We start from the raw sequence: 27,440 nt of genomic DNA, 5'->3' as shown, positions 1-27,440 counted from the left end.
CTGCTTTACCTTTTCATATACAAACAAGGGGATAGTCAGTGAAAATGAAAGGCAGGAAATGTAAAACTGATGAAAGGACGTATTCTTCTCGAGTACCATCTGTGTGGGACTTTTTCCTCTTGTGTCTTAGACCCTTAGCGCAGGACTTTCTGAACTTCCCTAGCTCTTCCTTTTTTTAACTCTTGAGGGCAGCGGTGATAGAGTAGAGTAAGAGCCAACCCCCCTAGTGATCACCACGTGTCACTCCTGAGTTTAAGTGCTGTCTTCCACCTAGTTCCTTGTTGAGCATGGTCAGTGAGCTGGACAGGTGAACTGTAAAGAGAAAGTGGAAACTGAATATTCAAAGAATGTGTGGAATGTGCCCCTACTAAACTGGCTGAAGGGGATATTCCATAAATGAATGGAAACTAACCTTTGTGTTCTTTATAGCTTCTCTGTCCTCCTGGCTGGTTCTGGATTTACATAGCAAGAGGCTACAACAGCGTTTTGATGGAACCGTGTCATCATACATTTCCATTTCCAGATACATCTCTAACAATGTAGAACAAAGTATAATTAGAAATAAAAGTAATTCCCTTTAGCATTGTAGTTGTGGATTGTCAGATCTTTATTATGGTGGCTCCCTAATGCCCCAGTCAGAATTGGGGCCCCGTTGTACAAATGCAGAAAGAGAACTCCTGTCCGGAAGGACTTGCTTTTCTGTTGCATCATGTTGAGGACCCCTGCAGTCTCCAGCAGGTTCTCTACTGAGGCAGAACATAATGTGAGAACTAGATATAAAGAAAGAAGAGATGAAAGGAGAGGGGTAAGACTGTGAGGAAGTGGTCTTAGACACCAGGGTATGGACATGGTATAAAAACTAGATTAGAGGAGGGATACAGTTTTGAGAAGGGACTTGCCAAGTAAGAGGTACTTCTGGGATCTGTGTGCTTCTAGACTCCTGGAATGTTCAGCAATTATACCTCTGCAAAGTTCCCATGTCTCATAAAAAGTATCTAGGCTGCCTAGATGTAAATTGTGATTTCTTAATCCCCTGTGAAGAGAGAGCTGGCTTTTCCATTATGTCAAGATGTGAGAGGTGGAAGTATGTGTGTTTCCCAACTTGTGTATGTTTTTCCTTTTAAATATGATCAAGTTGGTTACAGTGCACTCTTTGTGAAGTGACAGAATTGACTTCTTTCTTCTAGGCTAGGTATAGGATGGCTGAGAGGTTCAGAGTTTTGTATATGCCTGTGTTGCATGGGGTGAAAAGAATATCTAGTTACAGGACCATAACAAGTATCAGAGAAGTTTGAGAGTTCAGAAATTTCTGGCAAGTGATTAAATCCATATATTAAATAAATTATGGGATGTCACAGATACCAGGGACACTCTGGGCCAGCTGTTTACAACAGCTGAGATTGTTGTTGTTTGTAACTCCTCACAGAATTCTGGGATATTGAGTGAACCCAGAACCAGTCCTGGGACTCTGTAGGAGTCCTAGGACTCCTGCAGAATAATGCAGAATAAATGGACACAAATCAGATGTTAAGAATTATAACATTCATAAACCAGTCGGAGAACACTTCAGTCTCTCTGGTCACGCAATCACAGACATGAGGGTCGCTATCTTAAAGCAAAAAAACTTCAAATCCAGACTCCAGCGAGAAACTGCTGAATTGGAATTCATTTGCAAATTGGATACTATTAATTTGTGCTTGAATAGAGACTGGGAGTGGCTAAGTCATTATGCAAGGTAGCCTATCTCCCCTTGTTTTTTTCCTACAAACCCCCCCCAAGACGTTCTGGTTAAACTTGGATTATTGCTGTGCACATTGTAAGATGAGCTATTGCCAGCAGGAGAGTGAATTTGTGTGTGTGGTTTTTGGAGGGGGGCGGGGGGGGGGGTGAGAAAACCTGGATTAGTGCTGGAAATGACCCACCTTGATTATCATGCGCATTATAAAGAGAGGTTTTAAAGAGGGATGGGCTATTACCAGCAGGAGAGTGAGTTTGTATGTGTGTCTGTGGGGGGGGGGGGGGGAAGGGTGAGAAAACCTGGATTTGTGCTGGAAATGGCCCTCCTTGATGATCACTTTAGATAAGCTGTTAGCAGCAGGAGAGTGGGGTGGGAGGAAGTTTTGTTTCATGGTCTCTGTGTGTATATAATGTCTTCTGCAGTTTCCACGATATGCTATGCATCCGATGAAGTGAGCTGTAGCTCACGAAAGCTCATGCTCAAATAAACTGGTTAGTCTCTAAGGTGCCACAAGTACTCCTTTTCTTTTTTCTTTTTACGAATACAGACTAACACGGCTGTTACTCTGAAACCTGTAGGAGCTATACAGGAGGAAAAAAAAGTTTGGTTTATGTTCTGCTGAATGCCCTCATCAGCCCGGTTAGTGGGGTCTGCTCTTGCATTTGTGGCCTATTTAACCTTCTGTAAAATAACATAGCTGCAAAACCAATCTAAAGATTCATGGCCATTTCTGGAGAATTTTGCTATGTACGTTGTACCTCATTTGAACTCCTGCTTGAAAGTTTCTTTTGTTTCAGTGGGCGATGGGCACTGAGCAGAAGCCTTACTGCCTCCAGCTTGTCTGGTCTAGGTTTTTATCCTGTACCCATCAATGTGGTATCTTAGCACCTCTTAGCTCCTGTTTTGTTTTTTGTTGCTTTTTTAAGGTTAAAGATGAAAGAGGAAGAGTGGCGAGAAGCCCAGAGAGGATTCAACAAGGTCTGGAGGGAGCAGAATGAGAAATATTACCTGAAATCCCTGGATCACCAGGGCATCAACTTCAAACAGAATGACACCAAGGTCCTGAGGTCAAAGAGCCTCCTCAATGAGATTGAGAGCATTTATGATGAGGTAAGGTGGTCACTGATAGTGTTGTTTTATCAGTTATCTGGGCTCTGAGCATGTGCTCTCACCTCCTCCTTACCCCGGCCCCTCCTTGTTTGCCGGGGTATATTAATAGTGTAGCATTTGTATCAATGTAGGCCATTCACGGCCACCAGTTTCAGGGGGAAGGAGAGAATGCACGCTGCTTGCCTGGTCATGGTAGTTGGTGGTGGTTGCTGCTACAGAGTGACTGAGTTAGCACTTGAGGGAACTTACCTTTTTGGCAACAGAGATCCTGCTATGGTAAGAGCCACAGGTTCAGGAAGGGAAGAGATATGACAGAAGGAGATTTGGAGTGTGTGCGTGCGTGCATGTATGTAATATGTGTAGGCCCTTGACACCAGAACTTGTGGTGTTATGTTGGATAGTGTGAACTCTGGTCCTTCCCCCATAGGGCTTGGGGTTGTAATGAGAGAGGAAATCCAGTTCACTGCCAGTGCTTTGTACAAGGGTCTTGAAGACGTGGTAAGTTGCATATGTGAGACTCACCCATGCTCTGTCTATTTGCTCTTCCTCCCTCAGAGGCAAGAGCAGGCATCAGAAGATAATGCTGGAGTACCCATAGGCCCACACCTGTCACTAGCCTATGAGGACAAGCAAATCCTGGAGGATGCGGCTTCTCTTATCATCCACCACGTGAAACGGCAGACAGGAATTCAGAAAGAGGACAAGTACAAAATCAAGCAGATCATGTACCACTTCATTCCGGACCTGCTGTTTGCTCAGCGGGGCGAGCTCTCAGATGTGGAGGAGGAAGAAGAGGAGGAAATGGATGTGGATGAAGCCACTGGGACTGCGAAAAAGCACAATGGAGTTGGGGGCAGCCCCCCGAAAGCCAAGCTGCTGTTCAGCAACACAACGGCCCAGAAGCTACGGGGCGTGGACGAAGTGTACAACCTCTTCTATGTCAACAACAACTGGTACATCTTCATGCGGCTTCACCAGATCCTGTGCTTGCGGCTTTTGAGGATTTGCACCCAGGCCGAGCGGCAAATCGAAGAGGAGAACCGGGAAAGGGAGTGGGAGCGGGAAGTGCTAGGCATAAAACGAGACAAGAGTGACAGCCCAGCAATTCAGCTGCGACTGAAAGAGCCCAGTGAGTGTTCTCTTAGTAGGGGAGGGCAGTTGTGATAGGTGCTTTAATTTGCAGTGTGTGGATCTGGTACTTGATCTGTTTCCTGGTGTCTTGAGGAATCTATGTTCCTCCCCCCTCACCTGCCTTTAGGTATTGTCTCAGTACCTGCATTTTGGTAGTTTCCAAAATGTGAAATATAAGGATACTGGTGGGCACTGAATGTAGCACAGCATGTTATCAAGGAGGAGATCTCTAGACCTGACCCTGGGACTGGAAGCATCCTAGTTCATGGGGCTGTGGGTAAGAGGCATGGTATTTTGTATTGCTTTAACACTCCTTGCCAGCTGAATTTCTTAATTTTGGATTGCGCTGTTTTTCTACCTTATGGATTTACAAGTTGGATAAAAATCTCCTCTGGCCTCAAGCTTGTTATAAAATATCTCAACGGAGGAGTCAGCCCCTGGCAATTGACAAAGAAGTCAGTTTTGGCTCTGGTATTAACAAATGTGTGTCCTTTTAAACTGGTGTTCAAATGATTTACCGACTAAAGAAAGCAGAGCAGGGCAAACCTAAGTAAGTATAGGCAGTCATATGTAGACCAGTAAAAAGCCTCTTTGAGCTTCCATTTTCTGTTGTAATGTTAGTGTAATCAGAGTGGTCTCAGGAAATATATGTATTTAGAATTCTCCAAGGATGGTTTCCTTAGTGGTGATAATGCTACAGTACTAAACTGCCTATGACTGTCTGTTTCCTGCCAGCTAAAACCAGAGTAGAGTACCTAATTTGGATTAAAGCAAGGGAGGAGGTGTGGATAGTCTTTGTTGGCGTTGAGGGATGCAGAGGTGTTTGAGCCTATAACAACTAAAAACAAACAGAAAACAATTGTTCCTTAACCAGTATTTTCAAAAACTTTATTTTCATCTTCCTTTGATACCTATACCACAGTGATGAGTGTTAGTTCAAAACTGGGTGTACCCTGAATTACTTTTTTCGTTTTCCTCCCGTTTTTGCTGTGTTTCTGTTACAGCACACAAAACCTTTTAGAAGCTACATTGGCTTGGAAAGGCAGTAACTGTCCATGTAGCTTGCTGGATAAGGTATTGGAGAAACAGGAGACCTGGGTTCTAGTCCGAGATCTTCTACTTAGTTACTATGTGACCTCGGGCAAGTTGCTTCCCCCAACCCCCTTGGTTTTTGTTTTACATTCTTCAAGGCAGGGACTCGTTGGTTATGTGTCTGAATGGTGCCAAGCACAGAGGGGTCCCAGATATAGTTTGTGACCTCTGGGTGCAACTGAAATACAAGTTGTTAATAATGTGCAATGTGTATATTTCATAAGAGCCTTAGTACGTGTCTGCATTCATGTCTTTTTGGTGAGGTCTCCGCCTTAATAGTATGCATAATGTTTTAGTAGCAAGAACCTCTTTAGTTCTGAGAATTTTACCTCTGCCTTCCTCCATGAGGCCTCTGACGGGTTACAAACCTGGCATTAATTTGAAAAGCTCTAAAGTCTTAGTGTTGTCCTTCATTTTATAGACCATTCTGGTAATTCATCAATTTGTCTGAGACCTTCAACACGTGGCCCTTTTGCTCCCAGAACTCATAGCAGGCCTGTAGGAACTGCCTTTGAGGGGTGTTACAATGTAGTTCATGCTGCACCTTATCTTTCTCTAGTGGATATTGATGTGGAGGATTACTACCCAGCTTTCCTGGACATGGTGCGGAACCTGCTAGATGGCAACATGGATTCATCCCAGTATGAGGACTCCCTGCGTGAGATGTTCACCATTCATGCCTACATCGCCTTTACCATGGACAAGCTGATCCAGAGCATTGTTAGACAGGTGACTTGTAGCATACTGCCAGGGGAAGGGAAGGGTGGTGTCCAAGTGATAAAGAGGAAGTAGCTGATACTTTCCCACAAAAGAGCACTCCCCAAGGTTTAAAGGAAGCTTGGTAATATTGAAATGTATTTGTGTGATGTATTTCAGAGTGGAGGAGAGAACAGCAGGGGTTTCCTCCTGTGTCTCTAACATATTTCTGGAGATGGGGCAGGATAAGTGTTAGTGTATTTAAGTGATGAGGTTCAACAAGATGTGTACGGATATTTAGGTTACCCAGCTACCTTGTGGTACTTTGTCTCCCCTCTTCAGCTTCTTCAAAGGTACGTGTATCTGGCATAACAACAGTTCCCCAAGTAATGTTGCTTTAACAAAGACATTGCTAGATTAAGTGTGCTTAACAATATTTAAAATGTTAGTTTTTGAAGATTTGTAAACCTTCTATAAAAAGCAAAAAGATTGACTATTCAAATAGATAGTTTTGTTTAAAATACACGTCTGTCTTGAGGGCAGGAATGACATGAGCCCAGAGGACTTTTTTCAGACTGTAGCATGTGCCTGAAATCATAAGAACATACGAGCGGCCATACTGGGTCAGACCAAAGGTCCATCTATCCCAGTATCCTGTCTTCCGACAGTGGCCAATGCCAGGTGCTTCAGAGGAAATGAACACAACCAGGTAATCATCAAGTGATCCAATAATCAGGGGGATTATAGTAAAGCTCCTCATTCAGAAAGATAGTGCTGCTCCCACTGTGTTGTAATAAGTGGTCCACCTAGTGTGTGACTGTAATACACTCCTCAGGTAGGTTCAAGCCTCATTCTTAAGGCAGGTTTCAGAGTGGTAATCCTGTTAGTCTGTATCAGTAAAAACGAGGAGTCCTTGTGGCACCTTAGAGACTAACAAATTTATTTGGGCGTAAACTTTCGTGGGCTATAACCCACTTCATCAGATGCATGGAGTAGAAAATACAGTAAGCAGGTATAAATATACAACACATGAAAAGGTAGGAGTTGCCTTACCAAGTGCAGACTGTCCTCAGCTATTCAAGAGGTGCCTCGTATCAGATGGGACCACATTTGAAGTGTTCTCTTGCTATAAGAAAACCTGAAGCATTTGTAAACACAAGAACCAAAACTGTAAGGACTCTTGGAAAAGGTTCTGTATTTCCTTTGAATAACAATTTCCTTCTGGATTTCACACACACTGGCTGGCTCTTGAACCTGGTATATTTGTTGATTTCAGCTGCTAGTTGTCACTTTAACTCTGTAAGCCCAAGTGTGAGCCCTCACGTGCTGGCTACCTTGATGATCCCATTTCTTTGGAGAATTGTTAAGCACAAATTAGAGTATAAAGATAGGGCTAAAAAGAAGTTCTTAATTTCAGTTTTGACAGGAAATTGGCAGCCAACCGGCTCTTTATTTAAATTTGGGGAAATAATTAAGAATTAGAATTTGATTTAATTTCCCCTCCACAAACAACCAACCAATCAACCTTTGAATTTGGTGTAGCGATTTCATGGCAAGAGAACTGCCTAACAAGCCCTTCCCACGTACCTCGATGGTCTAAATCTTTGCCAGCTGTCAGGCATTTCCTTCATAATGCTTACTTAAAGGTTATTTATCTGTAGTTACTTTGTATGTGTACTGTACTTTGCCAGCATCATTATTTATTTTAAAGGACATGATGTTTTCCAATGGATGTAGTTGTAATTCACAATAGAAGAGGCTACCATGTTCGTAACCTAAATAATTGTTTTTTTAGTTTTAATACTTAGATGGCTAGAATTTTTTTTGCTGTGGTTTGACCAGACAAAGGTTTGAAGCAGGAATTTTTAAGGGTATGTTCATTTCTAATCTGCATTGATGGACATATTCTTTAGCTGATTATGAGACTTGCATAGTGGAGAAGAACTGGAAATCTGACCAATTCTGCCACAGCGTATATGTATGCAGAGGAGATTAAATGGTTTCCCTCTTATCAATTACAGTTTTCGACATAAGTGTTTGCATAAAACTAACAAATCCCCCAGCTAGCTGGAATTCTGTGTTGTGATCACCGTATCTCGAGAAGGACATCTCTGTAATAAAGGGCTCATAAACTCTGAGTATAGAAGTGCAGGCAGATGGTGAAGGCTCAGCCTTGCTTGTTTTGATTAATGTCAAACTCTGCTTGATGCCACATGGAGAAGTTTATTTTGGAGATTTTCTTAGTGTTCTGTTTTGTCTACTGCCTGACTGCAGAAGGCAGGTTGTCCATTCTGCACACTAGTGCAAAGCCCTCTGACTGTCTTGGGTTGGGGAAAGGGAGCTACTGCAGTATGCAGTGCACCAAGTCCAGAGGCATTTAAAACCCTCTTCACTAACTCCTCTTCTCCGTGTCCTTCCTGCTCCCAGCTTCAGCACATAGTGAGCGATGAGATCTGTGTGCAGGTGACAGACCTTTACCTGTCGGAGAATAACAATGGAGCTACCGGAGGCCTGCTGTCCTCACAATCATCTCGGACCCTTGTGGAGGCCACGTACCAGCGCAAAGCCGAGCAGCTCATGTCGGACGAGAACTGTTTCAAGGTAAAAACCATATCTGCTGACACTTGGAGGACGACTCTGGATGAGCTTGCTGAGAGAGGAGGGGAAGTATGAAGGCTTGCTGAGAAAGGAGAATGGGCTCAGCTTTTCATTTTACGTAACTATCCAAATATCCCAAGGACCTCTGGACACCTGTGTGCTCCACAGCGCTCATAGAGCTTGACAGGTAGATCTGATTGTGCATTCTAGCCTGGAGCTGCCGGGTACCTGCTCTGTGACTGTCAGTTTTAATATAGCCCTTGGCGGGGCTTGCATAAACCCAGACAGGAACTGTAGAATGTACAGAAAAAAACAGATAAATATTTCGATAAAGAGTTCCTCGGAAATGGGACATTTGCAAGGAAGATGGAAAAATACATATCCTGAAGTAAAGCTAGGATTTCCTTGTATTTCTCAGTATCCCCAAACCAGAGTAATACTGTATTGATTGATTGCTGTCACTAGGTTTTTAATCTCTCTCTCCCTCTCCCTCCTCTGGTGTGGGTCACTGGAGCTGTCCACCTTTTTTCCATCTCATCCATTGTAGACTGTAATGGTCTCTTACTAATATTTGCCACCTATGCGTTAAATAAACTTGACTCACAGTTAAAATCAAATCCATACTTCTCGTCACTGTGAAATCAGAAGTGGCCGGGCCCATCTTTAACTAGTGAAATTCATTGATAATGGCTTTGATATTTATAGGGTGTCTCTGTGTTCCCACTGAGAGTCTCAAAATAAACAGGGAAGCAAAGAACTGAAACTGCATAAATTGATCAGAAAACAGCATGCTGCTAAAAGGGGTCCAGCTTCTTGCTTTGCCTTTAGAAACATCCCAATTTTGAGTAAACTTTGTGGGTAACAGAGATTTTGTCTGATCGTTAATAAAATACCAACTGTTCGCTACAGCAGTTCATGCTTTTCTCTTCCAACTCTCTTTAAGCATGTCATGGTTCTCTGTCCAGGAATTCTCTTCTGCCGATATATGTAGAATAATTTCTTTAACCTTATTCCTTTTACCGTCTGTTAGATTAGCTCCTTAGTGATTTAGAACTTCCTACTCATTGTCAAAACTCCTTCTGTGTTCTTTTCCCTGGTGGAAAGGGATTTATTTTTCTGAATAATTTGTTACGAAGTCCCCTTCCGCATTCTGTTTTGTAGCTGATGTTCATTCAGAGCAGAGGCCAGGTCCAATTAACCATCGAGCTGCTGGACACCGAAGAGGAGAACTCAGATGACCCTGTAGAGGCAGAGGTAAGAGCAGATTGTCCTCGGAGTTCAGCTGCAGCTATTAAGCTTGTAAAGTTTAAACAGGGGTATACTGGTTAAAGATGGCAGAGCTGTCAGTGTTTCAGATGCTATGGTTTGACTTGCTTCTAGTCCTACGGGACACATTCATTATGTGACACAGTGCACTCAGTGAATTGGGTTGAACAGTCCTCGTTGGCATCTCTTTCATTAACAATTTAAAAAACCAGACAGTACAGGTGCATGTCTGTCTGTGGGGGGAGAGTGAGTGGGACCTGTGTGAAATATATGGAGTCTCTAAAGATTGCTTTTCTTTCATCTACTTCAAACCTAACCCCTTCAGAGTTGGGTTTGAGTTGTTTGATATGGCAGATGTTGGTTAACTCCTTGTGTTCTGTGCCCAATTTCAGCGTTGGTCAGACTACGTAGAGCGGTATGTCAACTCTGATTCTACCTCTCCTGAACTTCGGGAACACCTGGCCCAAAAGCCGGTCTTCCTACCAAGGTGAGTGAACAAGCTGTGGCTGTGAAAAGTGACACACAGACCACAAGTACCCATGTCAGCAGGGGGAGAAAATCTTACTCCATCACAGTGTTGGCTATTGCAGTCTCTTGTTTGTTTTTAGTACTCTGCCACTTTAGAAGACATTAACCTGGGAGTAGCATATAGAGACACTGTGCTGCTGTTTATTCCAAGAGCCCACCCTGGGCTCCTGCTCTCCAGTGACTGAGAGAGGGCATAGTCCACAGGCAGCAGGGAGGTCAGAGGTTTGGGGAGTCACCAGCCCCCCCCCCCCTTTTTTTTTTTTTTTTTTGGGGCAATCCTGCCTTGGCTTACAATAGCCCTCTAGCTGAGTGCAGCAGGTGCTGAGACAGTGCTTTTCATTAGCAGGGAGTTGGTTGCAAAATAGCTTTGAAAGGCCCTCACTCTCTGTAAACAGCTGAGATCAGTGGGTTGGCTTATGGTAGGCACATGAGCCTAAACGACTTTAATTTGTGACCATTCCACTCTGAGCAATACTTTGGGTTCCGAAGGGCTGGCCTGGAGCCACCAGATGTGTCCAGCCTAGTGGACAGAGGATGAGCACTAATCCCAGCAGGGATTCTCTGGTTTACAGGAACTTGAGGCGGATCCGTAAGTGTCAGCGTGGTCGGGAGCAGCAGGAGAAGGAAGGGAAGGAGGGAAACAGTAAGAAGTCCATGGAGAATGTGGAGAGCTTGGACAAGCTGGAGTGTAAATTCAAACTGAACTCCTATAAGATGGTGTACGTGATCAAATCGGAAGATTACATGTACAGGAGGACCGCTCTGCTGCGTGCTCAGCAGGTAGGAGTTGAGTGAAAGGAATGGGATGAGCAGCTGGTGTTTCCCTGAACCTCTTGCTCCCAAAGGGCATCTGGGGAGAGTCAGATAAAGTTTCCGGGGCGGGGTTGTTCTCCTGTAATGTTTAGTCGTCTTTATATTGCTTTGAGGACTGGACACAACATGGTTTAGTCCACTGGACGCTGTAAACTTCCTCTGAATGTTCCTGAGATGTAACCCGTCCTTTCCTACCCCTCCATTTCCCAAACTCTCCCGTTTAGAGTAGGCAGCTGTTAGCATCCTTTTACTCGTAGGTTTCTTGCCTAGGGGGACCTCACATTGGTTGCTATCCCCCTTGTTAGGGTGGGCCTAAAAAGGGGGATAGCAAAGAACTGAAATGCTGAAAAACTGACATAGCCCTCCAAGCTCATCTCATCAAGGAGCTGTGCCTTGTCCCTGCAGTCACTGAGAGTGGGAGTCTAGGGTTGCTCCCGGGCAGCGGAGCACTGCAAATGAATATACCAGCTGCTTGAAAGTGCTGGGTTTGTGACAAGGATAGCTGCAGTGATGTCATAATACAGAAAGGTCCAGGATGGATAAAAATTGGAAGACTGGTTTGTTTGTTTTTGTGTTGTTTTTTTTTAATTAAATATAATCCTTTTAAAAAATGTTTGTTACAAGTTTTTCTTCTTAAAAATGAGCCCGTTTAAAATGAAATCAGAATTTAATACAATATATGTTGAGGCCTAAACTTAGAAGATTATAATAAGACATTTAAATAACAAATAAATATGCTGAATCCAGAACCCACTATTTAAAAAAAAAAAAAAAAAAGCCTTTGAATTAAAGGCTTCTTTTCTAATATAAAGAAAGAGCCAGGGAAAGCATCTAACTTTTGAGGTCAAGCTTCAAAAATATAGCACAGTTGGTGAGCCTAGGTAATTTAGGAGATTGTCTGTCTTCTTTTCAAGACACATAGGTGAGACTAGAAATTTAAGCACCTGTTACTTTCACTTAGGCATATTTGAAAATTTTCCCAGACCAACCTGAAATAATCAGTTTAATTCACTGACTACATTTAATCCCTCTGTTTAATAAATTATTTAATTGTCAACGTGAAACATCTTTTGATAAGAAAAGTTTGCCTAAAACATTTAAGGTTGTCTTGTCTAATACAAATACATTTTATATACTGGTTTATTTGTTTATTTACATTCCAGTTACCATTCTAATGCAGATTGACACATAACATGAGCAAAAAGTTAATTATCTAGTAAATAAGTAATATATGATTCACCATTTTCTAACATACTAAAAGTGTTCAGTTAATAAGAATCTGAAAATATTAAGCTATATAAATTGCTTAAATTTATAGAGTTATGGTGTACACTTCTAGGTAGCAAACAGATGTGCCAAATCTACTGTAAAGCGTCTGTTCCGTTGTAAGTCAAGGTGTTTTAATGGTTATATCAACCAGAGTGCATCTTTCTTTAGAAAATAGCTGAAATACAAATGGAAAAATGGATTTAAATCCGTCCGCCTTGGAAATGTCACAATGCGTATTTTCCCAGGACTCAGATGCTGTGCTATTCTGCTAGAACCAGAATGATGGGAATATGTATAGTAGCTACTGGGACTGACCACTGTAATTAAGTCAGTGTTAAACTTCAAATAACCCTTTATTAAATTACTCATAACTTTACTCAGATTCCTTTTTGGTTTGAAATTTCTTAGGCTCTGTTTCAGTCTAAAAATAACTTTATTTTAGTGGGGGTGCCGTGTGCATGCGCTGTGAGAAGTTGGGAACAAATATATCTGTCTCAGCACCCCCCTCTTCTCTTCCAGCTGGAATTCTTGCACACACGTGAAAATGTTTCTGTATTGTTTTTTATAAACACCTGCCTTGAAGGCTGAACACAGTCTTGCATCACCTGACACTGCTATTAATGGGGGAAATGATATGAGAAGCTTAGCGTTATTGCAGCGTTAGGATTATAGTCAAGCAGTCAAGTCAGGAACTTCTGGACGTTACTTCTATTGAGGATTTAATTCTGCTCTGGTGCACATGTATTTTTTGTGTCTCCCTGTTTTGATCATGAACGCAGTGTTGAATCCATTCCATAAAATATATAGGATATACACTGTGGCAGAGTTAACATTATAGTTCAGAGTTCAACAAACATTTGATGACTTTTGAATTTTATGACTTCTGAGCACTTGATTTCACAGACTTAATTTTCATTGACACTAGGCTTTTGAGGATTTCCAGCTGGGCAATGAGGGTGTCTGTGTCTGCTTGTTCATACACTGCCTCCAATTTACTGACGCTTTCCCTTGATTAGTCAGCGAGGGCCAGTGTTTGTATTGCCTCTTCCCCAGCAGAGCTAAATCTGTCGGCCTAAGGAAGTGGGTGTGTTTTCTCTTTGTAAGTGTTTCGTCATCTTGAATGTCGGGAGCTGTAGCCTTTTATTTTTTTTTTGTGTCTCCTGTTTCTGTAGTCCCATGAAAGAGTGAGCAAGCGGCTGCACCAGCGGTTCCAAGCCTGGGTGGACAAATGGACCAAGGAGCATGTGACCCGTGAAATGGCAGCTGAGACAAACAAGTGGCTAATGGGAGAAGGGTTGGAGGGTTTGGTGCCCTGTACCACCACCTGTGATACAGAGACCCTGCACTTTGTGAGCATTAACAAGTACCGTGTCAAATACGGCACAATATTCAAGACACCGTAAAGTCCCTGAGTGAGGGAAGATCACGTGGGGTGTGTGTGTGTGTGCGCGTATACAGGAAACGAGGAAGATGCCTTTCTCCCTTCACTGTGTATCTCCGTAACATGGCCAGTTGACTAGTGCAGCTGGTACAGCCTGTGACCAGCGGGATTCGGTTTAGGAATACGGATCTCTACAAACCTAAGCTGGAACTGTTGCCAACAGGCCTCTGACTTCAGCATGCACTGTGGAGGGAAGGACCCTTTTCAGAACTGAGTGATCCTAGAGAAATGCAGCTAGCTCATACGCACCAGCAGGTTTGAGACTAACTCCTCGATGGCCTGAGCTACAAGGGACGGGAACTGGATGTTGCATACATCCTGACTGGAGTGGTGCATTTAAAGTTACATGCTCAGATATGTCGTGAAACCCAGAGGTGCCTATCACAACTGGATTCTCCTCTGTTAGGCTGCTGTAGGTTTGCCAGGATCTCACACGGGGTCACCCAGCTCTGCAGTCCGGGTGTCGAGAACACCATCTCCTGGATCTGACCCTCGACTTCCCTCCTTCACCCTGCTGGACTCCTGTTTCAACCAGTTCAGATTGGTCTGTCCTTTCTAGTGCCAGTGGGACCGTTTTGTACCTGCTTGTTTACTAGTCTCTCCTAGTGCCATGCACCAGCTTTTCACACACATACGCACACACAGCAGAAACAACACAATTTTAACATGTTCCCCTTCCTTTTTTGTAAATAAATGTACATATTGTCAATTTTTTTTTGTTTTTTTTTATTAAAGGAAGTATGCTTGATGTGCTAGCATAACTGTACCAGCTTCTTGTGTACCATAGTACCAGGTGGCTTGAGAGTTAGTACCTACAAACAGACCTATGGAGACATTTATTACACTTTTTACCAAAGGGAGTTATCATTGTAGTGCTTTTGTGTGGAAACTTTTCTCTCCTTTCTTTTGTAAATAAAAGTACATCTTGGTTCTTATTGAGGAAGACACTCGCTCACCCACGGCCCTGTTCCTGCTCTGAAAGGCACCATGCAGCATGCAGTTTGCAGTGGGGAGAGGGGACATTTGACCATTTTATTATTGGCTTCACAATCTGAGGGGAGAAGGCAGAGGCAATGTGTGTGTTTTGTGGTGAACATGATCATGTTCTAAGCAGCCTGTTATGATATATAAATATATATTATATAATTTTTAACTTTTAAATTTTTTTTTGGTGGGTAATTTTTATCCACCTGGTCTTCCAGCTCAGAGAACCTTCGCTTTTGGGAAGTGTTGCTGAGCTACCTAGCTGGGGTTGATTGTGCTTATGTATTTTCCCTCTCAGTATTGGAGAAAACATCCTAAGTACCAAACCAGTATTTGATTAGAGCTGCTTTGTGTCTCTGTGTGTGTGTGTGTGTGTGTGTGTCTCGGTGTGTGAGAGAGAGAAAGGCAAGGCTGGTAGGCTGTGTGACGCATTTCACTAGTGAAATCCACAAATGGGATATATATTTTTTTAAGCATAGAAGTTTAGTGCTGGCAGATATTTAAGCATTGGAAGATTTTGGTTTTCAGACAAGTTGGCCTGGACTTCGTAAGCCACGACAGACCCAACTGCACTGTCTCTCCTCCTCAAAGGAGGCATCTTTTCCTTGCACAAAACAATGCTGCCAGTTGTGCCCGAACAGCTTCCGTCGTCCCAGCTGGAGAGCTGTGAATGCAGCTTTGCTGCTTTTCAAAGTCCACTTCTTAAATCTGTCCCAGGGATTTCAAGACAGCTGGTTGTCCCCTCAGAACTGAGTTCTTACCTTCCCCGGCAGAGAGATGGAGAAGCTGGGGAGAGAGGGTCAGGGGGAGGGCAATTGCTCCAGCCTTTGTGCAGCCTGGGAGAGCAGAGTGGTGAAAGTGCATGGCCTATAAGGGTCACTAGTCATTGGCAGCCAATGTACAGAGAGTAGTTCCAGCCATGGTGAAGAATGGGAGCCTCCTATGGAGAAAGGAAAAGAGAGTAAAGAGCCCACTGGGGAGTTTTCAGAGTTTGCCAGCAATAAGTTACCTGTCCCGTTTCTCCTCCTTTTGCTGTGTTCAGACAGGAAGGGGGTTTTATTGTGTCCTCTTCCATTTCAAAGGTTTTACACACACTCCCCTGCGCCTCACCCCACCCTCAGGTGTTTCTTTTCAATGTATGTTAAAGCTGATCTGAAAGTGGAAGTCTGGATGATTTAGACTTTACCAGCTTGGAAGTAACAGCTGCTGCTGCTTTGTGGGTGTTTTTGTCCAAGAGTCTGTGCCTGCATGTTATTTGAGCGGAATGGGGTTAACATGGCGGGATTCCTGCTGTTCAAGGTACCCAGGAAAAAAACCCAATAAAACACAAGGAGATCTTCTCCTGCAGCAGGGTTTTCACCTACAGCTTTCATCCCTCCTGATGTCTGACTTCTGAGCTCCAAGCTCTGATCCCAGCCTGTACAATAGCAAAGATTTCTTTTTACTTTAAATTGCTTTTTGTATTCTGTAATGTGATCCTTGGCCACCTATCCATGTGATGATTTCTATACAAATGTTGTAAACTTGACTGTAGTGCAGTATTTCCATTAAAATATCAGGGCTAATCATTGTGTACAGATTCTTCTTCCTTCTTGATCATACACAATGAGATCTTGACACACACTCTCTTGAGGGAAGGGAGGGAGATGCATCTGATGGAATCGCTCCTGTTAATAAAAACAGAATTAGAGGTGGTGAGAGAAGATAGTACGCCTGAAAGTTTGATCTTTGTTTAGCACACTCACAAATGACCAATGTTTGACTTACCCTTAAATTTATCTGCTAGGGTATCGCCTCTGGATTCCAGATACTAATTTGTAAGCAATTCCCAATTCCTGTTCAGAGGTTATAAACTCTTTATTTTGTAGCAGTTGAAACATTTTGTGGTGGCCACGAGCCAATAATTAACCACCTCTTCCCCTGGAGTTGGGAGGTCATTCCAGCTGCTATAGATCAGAACAAATAAGGAAGTTATCAGCCATGTAAATTTCAGTTCCACTAAAGCTGCTGGGGGAAGGGGTTGACATCCCCACCCCTGCCCCCATCCCTTGAGTCAGTCTGGGAAATGGGGTAATACAATTTACCAGCCAGTGGAAATGTCAAAAAAAAAATCTCTCCCTCTGTCGTGTTAGGAGCAGGGCTGTTAAATAACAAATCAATCCTTTTTGGTTGCTTAACAAATTAACAGATCTCTTTAGCCGGATTCTTTTTTGATTTAGAGCTGTCTTCAGCACTCCCTTTGCCTACATCCAGTGCCTCGCGATTGAGGTCTGTCACATACCCAGTCATGGAGTTTAGGGCCACTAAACACCCAGCCACCCTGACATGAACGTTGAATGTTTTTAGCTTAAATGGTAACACTGCACTTTGTACTCAGTATTTTCTGGAACAGTTTAATAGTTTTTCCTCTGTCTCTTCCTGTTGGGTGAGGAAGCCCCATGAGGTAATTGTGTTGTGGAAATACACAGAACTACCAGAAAAGCTCAACCAGCTGTCATTGGGTATCCAAAGCCATATGCTAAGGCACACTGAATACAGACTGCAAGTCCACTAATAATGAATAGGGGGACCCGAGAGATGCAAATAATGGCAATGTCGGAAGGTGCTCTAACTCACTGGATAGCCTGTCTGAGCCGTTGAGCCTCCCTTTGAAGTCATCCCTTTTGGACTCTGAACTTAGGGATGCCAGCAAGCAAGGGTCATAGATCACAATGATCCCTTCTGGCCTTAGAACCTTATCCGACCTCCTGTAGAACCCAGATCTTCCCCCGAAACATTCCTTTGGGACTGCAGCTTTAAAAAAAATAAAAAAATCCAACAAAGATGCATGTTTGGAAGTGCAGCCCACAAGCTTCAGTTCAGCGGAGTCATTTGTCCATCTCCCATTCTTTTGAGTTTTGAGGCTGTTGCACAAAAAAAATATTTTTTTAAAATCCTCCGATTTGCCTGACCTGGGACACTGCCCCACAGGCACGTCTAAAGCTGGGCTGTTGGAGGACTTTCCAGGGAGCCAGACCATCTGGTGAGTGCTGTCTTGACTCAGTGATGCTGCCAAGCGTGTTGCTGCTGCCAGACCAGGAGCACTGCAGCATGTGCAGCTTCCTTCGCCAGCTGTTGGTGACAGGCCAGCAAAGGGCTGTGACTTCAGGGTAGCCCTTCTGTGTCTCCAGGCACTTTCTTGCTTGTCTCTGTAACATCTTACTGAAGGTTGAAAATCTGAGGAAGCATTTGCCTCTCTGGTGCCTAAAGCTGTAACACTTTCAAAGGTTCTAAAGAATCTCTTGTTCCTTCCCAGGCAAAACCAGAATTCTGTATCTAGGTCAAGCAAAACAGCTGCTAGTAAACCACCGCGTTTGCCTTTGCACTCTGTGATGTCCCTGGCGTGCTGGATTAGTGACATGGTACTGGAGGCAGTTAATCCTGGCATTGTCTGGTAATCAGAGTGGTTTCACTAAGGGGTGCTTTAAAACTTCTCACCCTCAGCTGTAAGCGGTCCCGTCTTTGACACACATGGAGACTTTTCCCAGTTGGGTGGTAGAGAATCTGTTGGAAGTACATGTTCACAAGGCAGCTGAAGCACCTCTCTCCTCAGCTGCTTTCTGGAAGGTGTCCCAAATGAAACCTAATCTCTTTGGATTCCCCTAGGAAGTGGCTGTGTAGTAGAAGCAGTTTATTGGTCTTCCAGGAGTATTTTTATAAAACATCACCTCCACGACTGCAACCCCACCCTAGTATCTTCACATCCAACCAGCAGAACTTGCATGGAGGAGAGAGTTGGCTTTGTATTGTCCAAGCATTATTCAAAGTCTGCCTTGTGTGCATTTACCCCATTTTAGACCCGGATGGTGCAGATACCGTATTCTCATTCTAGATTAATTCATCAACGCTGCTGCTGTATGGCTGATGTGCAGCGTGTAGTCTGTTTAGGGTGACCAGATGTCCCGATTTTATAGGGACAGTCCCGATATTCAGGGCTTTGTTTTATATAGGCTCCTATTACCCCTCCACACCTTGTTCTGCTTTTTCACACTTGCTATGTGGTCACCCTAAGTCTGCTGAAGAGCAGATTCGATACGAGCTGTGGCTTCACTCTTCTCTTCCCTGAGCTCTCCTACTGAGAGGTGAACAAGAGATGCTTGTTCTTGCTTTGAGTCTAGCTTGGGGGCATTGTTCAAGGATCCTCCTATATAAAGATGCTACTGTTCATCTGACTACTTTACATCCTTACAAGGCCCCCATCAGTGCAGTATTTGAGTGCCTGTTTCTGCCTAGGTTGCATAACCTCGCTGCCTGTTTACACAACACGGACATCTGTCGCAGTCTTTAATGTCGAGAAGGTAAGAGTTTGATTTCAAGTTTTGGACGAGGACAGAATGGAGACTTGATTACATGCCAGGCGTCTGCTCGTGGTGAGGCTGAACATGATGATGATGATGATGTCTTGGATTTGCAGCGTGAGCCTCTGCTGCAGATTGCCCAGCTCTACTGTCCCAGAAAGGAAGCCCATCCTGGGCTCATGTCATTCCGATCCCCCCACCCCCGCTCTTGATAGGGCTGCCTGCCAGAGGTGAATTCTCACTGAGCGATACCCTCCTTGCAGCCTGCATGTAGCTCAGAAGTTCTGGGGAAGATTTGTTGAAGGGCCAGAGAAGCCAAGCCTGATGACTGCTGCTTGGCAGGCCACTAGCCTTTTCTCCTGAGCCTTGGTTCCCGGAGGGGATACACGGCAGCCCTCTGTGCCCTTGGCCACTAATCTCTTGTTTTTCTGTCAGGCTCCACCTGGAGAGAACGGATTGTAGAGGGCAAACTCAAGAGAGGTTCTGGACTCCTGGGACCTGAATCTTAATGTTTCTCCACCCTAGGCAGGTTGGGGAAATACCCTTGTCTCCAGGGTTCCCTATTTAGTCCCCCAATAAGTCACTGGTGATCAGTGTGTGTCCCCAGTAGTACAATTCAGGAGCTGGAGCTTCCAATCTCTTCCCCTCTGTGGAGGAGGAGAAGATGGAAAAGTCCTAGACATACAAAAAGGGCACCCTCGAGGTGAGTGAGTCTGACCACCCGTTTGTTCTGTATGGTGCAAATGGGGCTCAAAGGCTTTGCTTGGTTGGCAGGTGTATGAGTGAGGCCTGCAGCGCCAAATAAAAGGCTCCTGCCCTAGAGATCAGAGCTCGGGTAGATCTTGGTGAGAAAGAGACACCTCTCTGCTGGAACTCGGCAAGGCAGTAACCTGGGCATCCTCCTGCTTTCTCACAGGTCTCTGCAAGTGCTCTCTTGCCTATATGGGGACATCCACTGGCAGCCTGCCCATTACTCCTGGGGTGGCTCCCCCTGCTGGACTGTTGTAGCATTGCATCCTGACTCAAGTTTGGTCTGAGCATCTTCAGTGAGTGCCGTTTTACACCCCACCTTTCATAGGCTTCCCTCATCCACACAGCAGCGTGGTCCAGCCCACATGATCAGCCTGCCTGTGTGAGCAGAGCATCTAAGTAGCTAGACCTGCAGGAAAAACTATGCCTGAATTTCTCTCCGCCTGAATCTTTGTTTGCAAAGAAGGAAATGGATAACAAAACGTGAGTTTGCAACACGCACTTGTCTTTAAAAAGCAGCCAACTGCATAGGCTGTAAATAGGGAGGGTGTCAGGAAATGTAACAAGCTGCGTTTTGTGGTGAGAGGTGTCTACTGTGGGCGTGGATCTTTGCAAGTCTATCTGGGGAGTGAACATGAGATCTTGGGTATCATCCCTATGCAGTCATTAGCATGCAGCTACCCTCACTTAGGAAAGGCAGTTATGCCCTTGTGTTCTTGTGTGTTGCTTTATAAAGCTGACCTGTAATGAGGGCACAACAGAATAGATAAGCCTGATTCTGCACAAAGATTTCCTTTCCCTTCACTAGGCTGGAGTATGCAGCAGCAATTGCTGTGAGGATAGACCTTGCAGTGAGGCCCTGAGAACCCAACAGCCATCCCGCAGCTGCTGGTCATGGCGGCCTGGACGCTGGGGATGCTAGTTACTGCAAACAATATTACAAACTTGTGTTCAGGGTTTGATACTCTCATGCTTTAATTCACACGCAGATGGGGACTTGTCCAAGGTAGGACTTCTGAATTTTAGAAAGAAAAAATGGAAGGTTCTAGATGCAAGAGCAGGACGAAGTCCAGTTTGAAGAACTGGGGGGGGGATTACTTTTTGTAAATTATCAGCTTGATCCAGGACCGCCTCTGCTGCAATCTCAAGCCCCAGTGGCATCTCTATTACGAGAAGAAAACCGGTCTGGGACAGATCTCTCTCCAACAGCCTCTGTGGTAACGGCAGGAGATGTGCACACACACAAATATTAGCTTCTCAGCAATGTCCTTGGCGTCTTTAATTGCTCTCTTGAATCCACCCATTCTTTCACAGGCTTCTGATACCTTAAAGTGTTTCTTAGTGTTTGTCTATGTACCTTCAGTTATTTGCTCTTCACAAGCCATTTTAGCACTTCTACTTTTCCACTTACATGCTACCCGCTGTAATTCAGGCTCCTCTTTACTCTCCGCCCTGCCTCTTTTAAAGTATTTGTTTTGCTCAAGTAACCTCGTGGCTCTTGCTGTTATTAGTGGTCTTGCTGGTTAGGAGCTCGCTTCACTACAAAGCTAATGTAAAGAGCTCAAACTCCCCCTCCCTAAGCAAGAGCTGGCCCCCTGCAGTTTGTCCTAGGCAGTGCCCGCAGGGGGTGGGGTGGGGAGAGTGGCTTGTTAAAGGGAGCTGGGGAGTTTTCTGACAGCCAGGGCCGCATGCTGGGAGAACCCAGGACCTGCAGCCTGAGTGAAGGAAATTCTGGCTGCAGCAGCCTTATTCCTCCTTTGCTTTGTGGACTGGGGCTGTGAGAAGTGATGCTGGATCTGCTTGCGGCCTGCAGTTCAGCCTGTGGCTCTACGCCAACCCCTGCCCACCCTTCTTGCGCTGACTGCAGCCTCTATAGGCATTGAAGCACCAGGCCTAGGACAGCCTGCTCAGCACCTGGCTGGCTTCTGCCTAGGGAGCAGCTGACAGGGTCAGCCTCTGACTGAACTAATGCCTGTGATGGGGGGGGGGAGGTGTTGGACTGCACACTCCAGCCTTGGGATGTATTTCCTCAGCACCTTGCTCTGTTTCCTCTGTTCTGGTGCAGGCTTTTGGGGCATGATCATCTGTTGAAGGCAGGGAGGCTCAGAGCTAGATTTCGTATCCCCATAAGCTTAGCTGGGGCTGTGTGGAGGTTTGGGGTGGTGGTCAGCTGCTCTGTGTGTGCAGGGGGCTGGCAGCAATCCTTGGGAGACATGGTTCATGGTGGGTCTGCAACATGACTTCCTGGCGTATGCCAGGCTGGGTTCTGCAGAGTTAGCACCAAATGAGGCTCAGAGCAGCCCCCTACCTCGCGCTGGGCTGGGGCTGCTCAGAGTCCCTGCCGGCGGCACCACAGCTGGCGAGGGAGTAGGGGGTTCTCTGCTTGCCACTGCCCCCTGCCTGCCAGGAACGACCCACCTCTGACTCCCAGACCCTGCTGACCAGCCATGGCTCCTGCCTGGGCCAGGATGAGAACACCCCAAAGGGCAGAGAGTTTCAAACTATGGCCTGGGAGAGGATACCCCAGAGCCAGCCCTGAGGGCTTTCTCCCTGCTCCTACACTCTGCATGTCACTCCATCTGGGTTCTGGCTCCTACCCATTGTGCAATGTGGCTGCTGCCCCCTGCCCCTAAACCCCTCCTCATCCCATCCCCCCCGCCCCCCACAGCAATATGCCTCAGCTGTGACTTACAGCAGGGCGGGCGTTCCAAGCCTTCTCTTCTCTGGCTTCAGTTGTCCACCATGTATCCTAGGGGAGGCAGGCGGGCCTGGTTATTTAACAGAACGCAGGGCACTATCCACCGCTTGTATTTCTGTCCTTCAAGGTGCCTCCCTGTCCCCAATCCATCCAAGCAGAGGAGGGGAAGGAGCTGGGTGGAGAGTGAGTCCCCAAGATTACTAGGATCATTTTGCCTTTGGCCTTGTGCCCCACAAAGGCCAGGAGAGGTGTTGTGCCCAAGGCACACCTTGGCACACAAGCCCCACTGGGAGCTGGCGTGAAGCACAGTGTGGCAGAGCTGCTGCCCTGGCTCGTTGCCTGTATGGCAGGTGGTAGCTGGGGTGGGCAGGCCTGGGCTTCCTGTGAATCTCTGCCCCCCCCCCCCCGTACAGGCTGTGGGGGGACCTGACTGGGGCCAGTGCCTCAGTGGGGTGGGGGGAGGGGAACCACGGTGAGACCTTTGGGAGGCAGGATCTCTCCCTCAGACCTGCTCCTGCTGCAGGTGCTGGGCTCGCCCGGGCCCAGGACAGAGGGGGCCCAGGACAGAGGAGACCCTCTGGCCGCAGAGCCCTCCTGCATCTAGCTCCAAGGAGTCTTGGCTACCCCTTTGTCCCAGGGAGGTGGGAAGGTGGCGGGGGGTGACATTACACTCTATATGATTTTATAAAAATATGCTAATGAGTGTGAATAAAATGTAACTGGAATATGCTTCATGCTAAAGGTCTCTTGTAAGGTATCATTACAAAGCTTATAATCTACTGAGTGAGGTCATCCTATTTGCATAAATGTATCACTCTTGTATCTGAAACTAGAAATATGAAATATAACTCTGAGGTCCTATTGTAGTTATGCAAAGTGTGGGCCATTAATGATGGTTTGGAATCTTAATTGCTCCCATTAACCAGGACAATTGACTGTAGATGGCTGTTTTACTTGTAAGTCTTCCTGTATACCTGTGCGCTGGCAAGTGGGTAATGAAGTCTTACGGTGACATGTGATCATGTCACCTGAACTGGAATCCATCTTTAACATGGTGCTTTTCCATTGAGAAGGAGGGGTGGGAACCCAGAGGGACAAAGGATTCCCACCTTATGCAAAAGATATATAGGTGGGTGGAACAAAACAAATGGGGCAGCCATCATGAGAAATCCCCTAGCTACACCTGAGCTGGAACAAGGGCTGTACTGGGGAAAGGATTGTGCCCAGACTAGGAAGGCAGCCAGTCTGTGAAAGAAACTTATTGAAACATCTCTGAGGGTGAGATTTTATCTGTATTCAGTTTTATTACTGTACTAGGCTTAGACTTGCGTGTTTTATTTTATTTTGCCTGGTAATTCACTTTGTTCTGTCTGTTACTACTTGGAGCCACTTAAATCCTACTTTCTGTATTTAATAAAATCACTTTTTACTTATTAATTAACCCAGAGTATGTATTAATACCTGGGGGAGGGGGGCAAACAGCTGTGCATCTCTCTCTATCAGTGTTATAGAGGGTGAATAATTTATGAGTTTATACAGGGTAAAATGGATTTATTTGGGGTTTGGACCCCATTGGGAGTTGGGCATCTGAGTGTTAAAGACAGGAACACTTCTTAAGCTGCTTTCAGTTAAGTCTGCAGCTTTGGGGCACGTGGTTCAGACCCTGGGTGTTTGGCTCAGCAAGACAGGGTGCTGGAGGCCCAAGCTGGCAGGGAAAGCTGGGGCAGAAGTAGTCTTGGCACATCAGTTGGCAGCCCAAAGGGGGTTTCTGTGATCCAACCCGTCACAGGGGGGAAATTGGGTGGGTTTATGTGTGGGCAGATGAGGCCAGCCCCTCCCCCCTGCTGGCAGTGTGCATGTGGCACTGGGCCCCAGACTCGTGGGGCAGGGAGAGATAATAGGAAGTAGGGCTGGGGCCATTCCCTGTGGGTCCCTGTCAGGCCGTTAACAGCACTGCCCAGTGACCAACGTACGTGGCCTCCCCTCAATCCCAGGCACTATTGGGGGCTGCTATTCGGGGGGGGGGGGGGGGGATTGCTGCAGGATGCTAGTCATTCCCAGACAGGAGCTAACACACAAGTGAGGGCAGGGCAGCAGCAATGGAGAGCCAGCCGGCCTCAGCGACCTGCCCTTCCTTGAGGCCCTGCTTGGGTCAGGTCACTTGCTAGGGGCCATAGATAGACCTGGGCCTGGCCACTAAACAAGGCAGGCTGTAAAATGGAGCCAAAGCCACCGAGAGTCTGGCTGGGCAGGGAGGCTGGAAGTGTCTGTGGGGAATGGAGGAGGAGAAGGAAACCCCACAGATCTGCCCTACAGCTACACTCTGAGGTCTGGCAGAGCTCTGTGTGGGGTGAGGGAGGGCTGGACTAGTGGGGGGGGTCCCTGTCCTGGGTGCCACAGGTCAGCACTGAGGAGAGCGGGGGCTTGGAGGGTGGAGTTTGCACCACCCTTGCCATGTTGTTATAATGCCCCCAGCCACCCCTGCCCCTATGAGCCCTCAGCTGCACTCACCTGGGGGTTCCTGTCCTGTAGGTGAATGAGCAGCGTCCCTATGCTCTTCTCCACCTCAGCCCTAAAGAGGGACGACTTGGAAACAAATTTGCTGAGGTGGCCAAAGAGCTCCATGGAGGTCTGCCTCAGGCCGCTGTTCTCCCGCAGACAGGGGGTGCAGGGTGGTTAGTGGGGGACAGGCTCAGGCCCTCACATGCTTTGGGAATCAGCCTGGCAGCTGCAGAGCCCGGAGAGGTTTCAGCTAGTTCAAACAACAGGACAATTCTCTGCAAACTCCCCTCCTTCCTGCTGGGCCACAGGGCTGCCAAATAATTGTGGGCCCAGGGCCCAAGAATGACTCTATCCCTGCCTCCCCTGGCAGAGGAGCTGAGCTTCCCCACAAGTCCAGGAACATGCCTGCATCGGACACTGAGCCCCCTCCGCATGAGGGCAGGTTCTGAGCATCTCCCCCTGTGGGGTGCCCTATAGTGCCATGGGGCCTGCCCTGCTTGGTACTTACATCCTCAAAGAACGTTCTTGCCTGCAGGGCCAGCAGGACAGCGACATGCCCCTTCAGAGGCACCTTGGGTTTCCGCAGCATCCAGCAGAGCCCTTCCATGGTGTCCAGAACGGCGCGGGGTCGCAGCATTTGCACATGGCATGGACAAAGCTCCCCAGGATCTGGTCTCGTTTCTTCCTGACCTGCAGAGAAGGGGCTGGACGCCGCTCGGTGAGCAACGCTCTGTCAGCCTGAGTGTAACCACAGTCCGGGCAAGTGAGCCTACAGCCCAGTCTGCTTCACAAGAGCCAGGGGCTGGGGAGAAGGGGAACCAGGAGCTTTCCTAAACAGCCCTCTCTGCCTAGTACCCTGCCATTCCAGACCCACCTTGTCCAGGAGCTAGGTTACTGCGTTCCTGAGGCCGTGCAGCGCTCTGCCTTGAATATGGATGTTGCTGTCCTCTGTCCACTGCAGCATGGCCCTCACAACCTGCTTCTGCATCGCCTTGGGCTCATTCTCCATCAGCAAGGGACTGCCGAGGAACTAAAGGGACCGAATGGAGCTGTCAGAGAGGGCTGGACAAGGTCAGTGGGTCCTAGCCCGGCCGGAGCAAGGGGAAGGGGGTATGATCAGGGGTCAGGAGGTGACTTAAATCCGAACCGACTGCTGTTCATGAGAGGCTGGCTTCAGCTGAGCTTAACAGAAGCGACACGAGCAGGGCAGAGCACTCCCTCTGGTTCCAGTGGGGTGCTCCCAAACCCCACCACAGAGTCCCCAGCAGAGGGATTAATTTACAAGCAATACACCACCAGGACCATCTCTCATTGGCTGACCAGCTTGGCCTCCTGTTCCATTAGCTTTTGGGCCTGGTTAACCCTCCCCCAAGTCCTCCAAGCTCACCTCTGAAAACAGGGCGGTGCGGGCCATGAGTTCACCCTCCTGGCTGACCTGGAGGTTGGGAAGGAGGAGCCGCGGGATGCTCTTCAGGGCCTGCTTTGTGTGGATCACCATGGCCCTGGAAGAGAACAAGAGCTCCTGTTGACGTGTGCATGACAACCCTGCACATGCCAGAATCCAGCCCGGTCCTGGCCACCCCCTCTCATCTCTGCCCCACTAGGCTCCAGAGAGAGAATGTGACTCCTCCAGTCTCTGTCCTCACCCGCTAAGGAGAGCGAACCCCTAGGGCTGGGCCTCCTCCAGCAGCTGCCAGCCTCGCTCCTGGGTCCATTAGCTCCACAGCTGGCTGACTGCCCCTGAGGTGCAGCACCCGTGCCAGGGCGTGCACAGCCATGCTGGGAAGAGAAGGAGGCAGGAGATGGTGATGCAGGGATGCTTGCTCTCTGGGCGGGGTGGGATCAGGGTGAGACTAGAAGCTGCCCCACTTCTGCTTTGGTTCCCCTGCCGCCAACTGTGGAGGCTGGAGGGGCAGGGGGGAGCGTCTGCAGATGTGACCTTCGCTCTCCTCCAAAGATGTGAAAATTGCCCCCTCCGCCCCCAGCCAGGAAACTGACCCTGGGGAGAAAAGTACATGCAGTGCCCCCCTGAACACCCTGCTGCCCTGAGCCCCTGCCCCCATGAGCTGCCCACTCTGAGGAGCTCTCTGGCTCCCTGAGTATCCAGGGGAAGCTCTGCCCACTCCTAAGCACGAGAAGCCTGGCTGATCTGAACCCTCGGTCTCCCGAAGGTGTTGGGGGTCCCTGGACAACAAAGGATCCAAGCAGGAAGCTTCCCCCTCCTCGGGGTTAGCACAGACACTGCGTGGGTGGTGGGATCCATCAGGCCCACATGTTACCTGTGGGGACTGGCGTCACTGGGCAGGTCCTGCTGGGCTCCTGAGAGGTGCCGGGCCGGGGAGCAGGTGATGGTGAGGAAGTAAGAGACGAACAGGTCGTCCTCGAGTCCCTCCAGCATGTCCACTTGCCCCAGGGCCCTGACCAGCTCCCACAGGCCGCGTGTGGTCTGGAAGGGAACAAGATACAGTCAGAGGACAGTGGCCGTGG

General features: G+C 47.1%; 1 protein-coding gene and 1 pseudogene across 2 annotated transcripts in view; one reads left to right on the top strand and one right to left on the bottom strand.

Annotated features, from left to right (window-relative positions):
* The window catches only part of SIN3A (SIN3 transcription regulator family member A), a 53,342-nt gene extending 38,908 nt beyond the window's left edge, over nt 1-14,434 (top strand). Inside the window, exons 14-21 of one of the 2 annotated variants that reach the window (XM_074966026.1) lie at nt 2,665-2,848; nt 3,404-3,977; nt 5,631-5,800; nt 8,195-8,368; nt 9,527-9,619; nt 10,024-10,118; nt 10,714-10,939; nt 13,414-14,434. In XM_074966026.1, coding sequence (XP_074822127.1) covers nt 2,665-2,848; nt 3,404-3,977; nt 5,631-5,800; nt 8,195-8,368; nt 9,527-9,619; nt 10,024-10,118; nt 10,714-10,939; nt 13,414-13,644 — 1,747 coding nt within the window. In that variant the 3' untranslated portion in view covers nt 13,645-14,434. The remainder of the gene's footprint in view (nt 1-2,664; nt 2,849-3,403; nt 3,978-5,630; nt 5,801-8,194; nt 8,369-9,526; nt 9,620-10,023; nt 10,119-10,713; nt 10,940-13,413) is intronic. The other variant, XM_074966027.1, reaches the window with a different exon arrangement.
* Nucleotides 14,435-15,549: 1,115 nt separating this feature from the next.
* LOC141994667 (protein maestro-like) lies at nt 15,550-25,941 on the bottom strand (annotated as a pseudogene).
* Between the last annotated feature and the right edge of the window lie 1,499 nt (nt 25,942-27,440).

Source organism: Natator depressus, chromosome 10 (genome assembly GCF_965152275.1).
Source record: "Natator depressus isolate rNatDep1 chromosome 10, rNatDep2.hap1, whole genome shotgun sequence".
Classification (NCBI taxonomy): domain Eukaryota; kingdom Metazoa; phylum Chordata; order Testudines; family Cheloniidae; genus Natator; species Natator depressus.
Note: the sequence above shows the minus strand (reverse complement) of the source record. Positions and strands in the feature narration are given on the sequence as shown.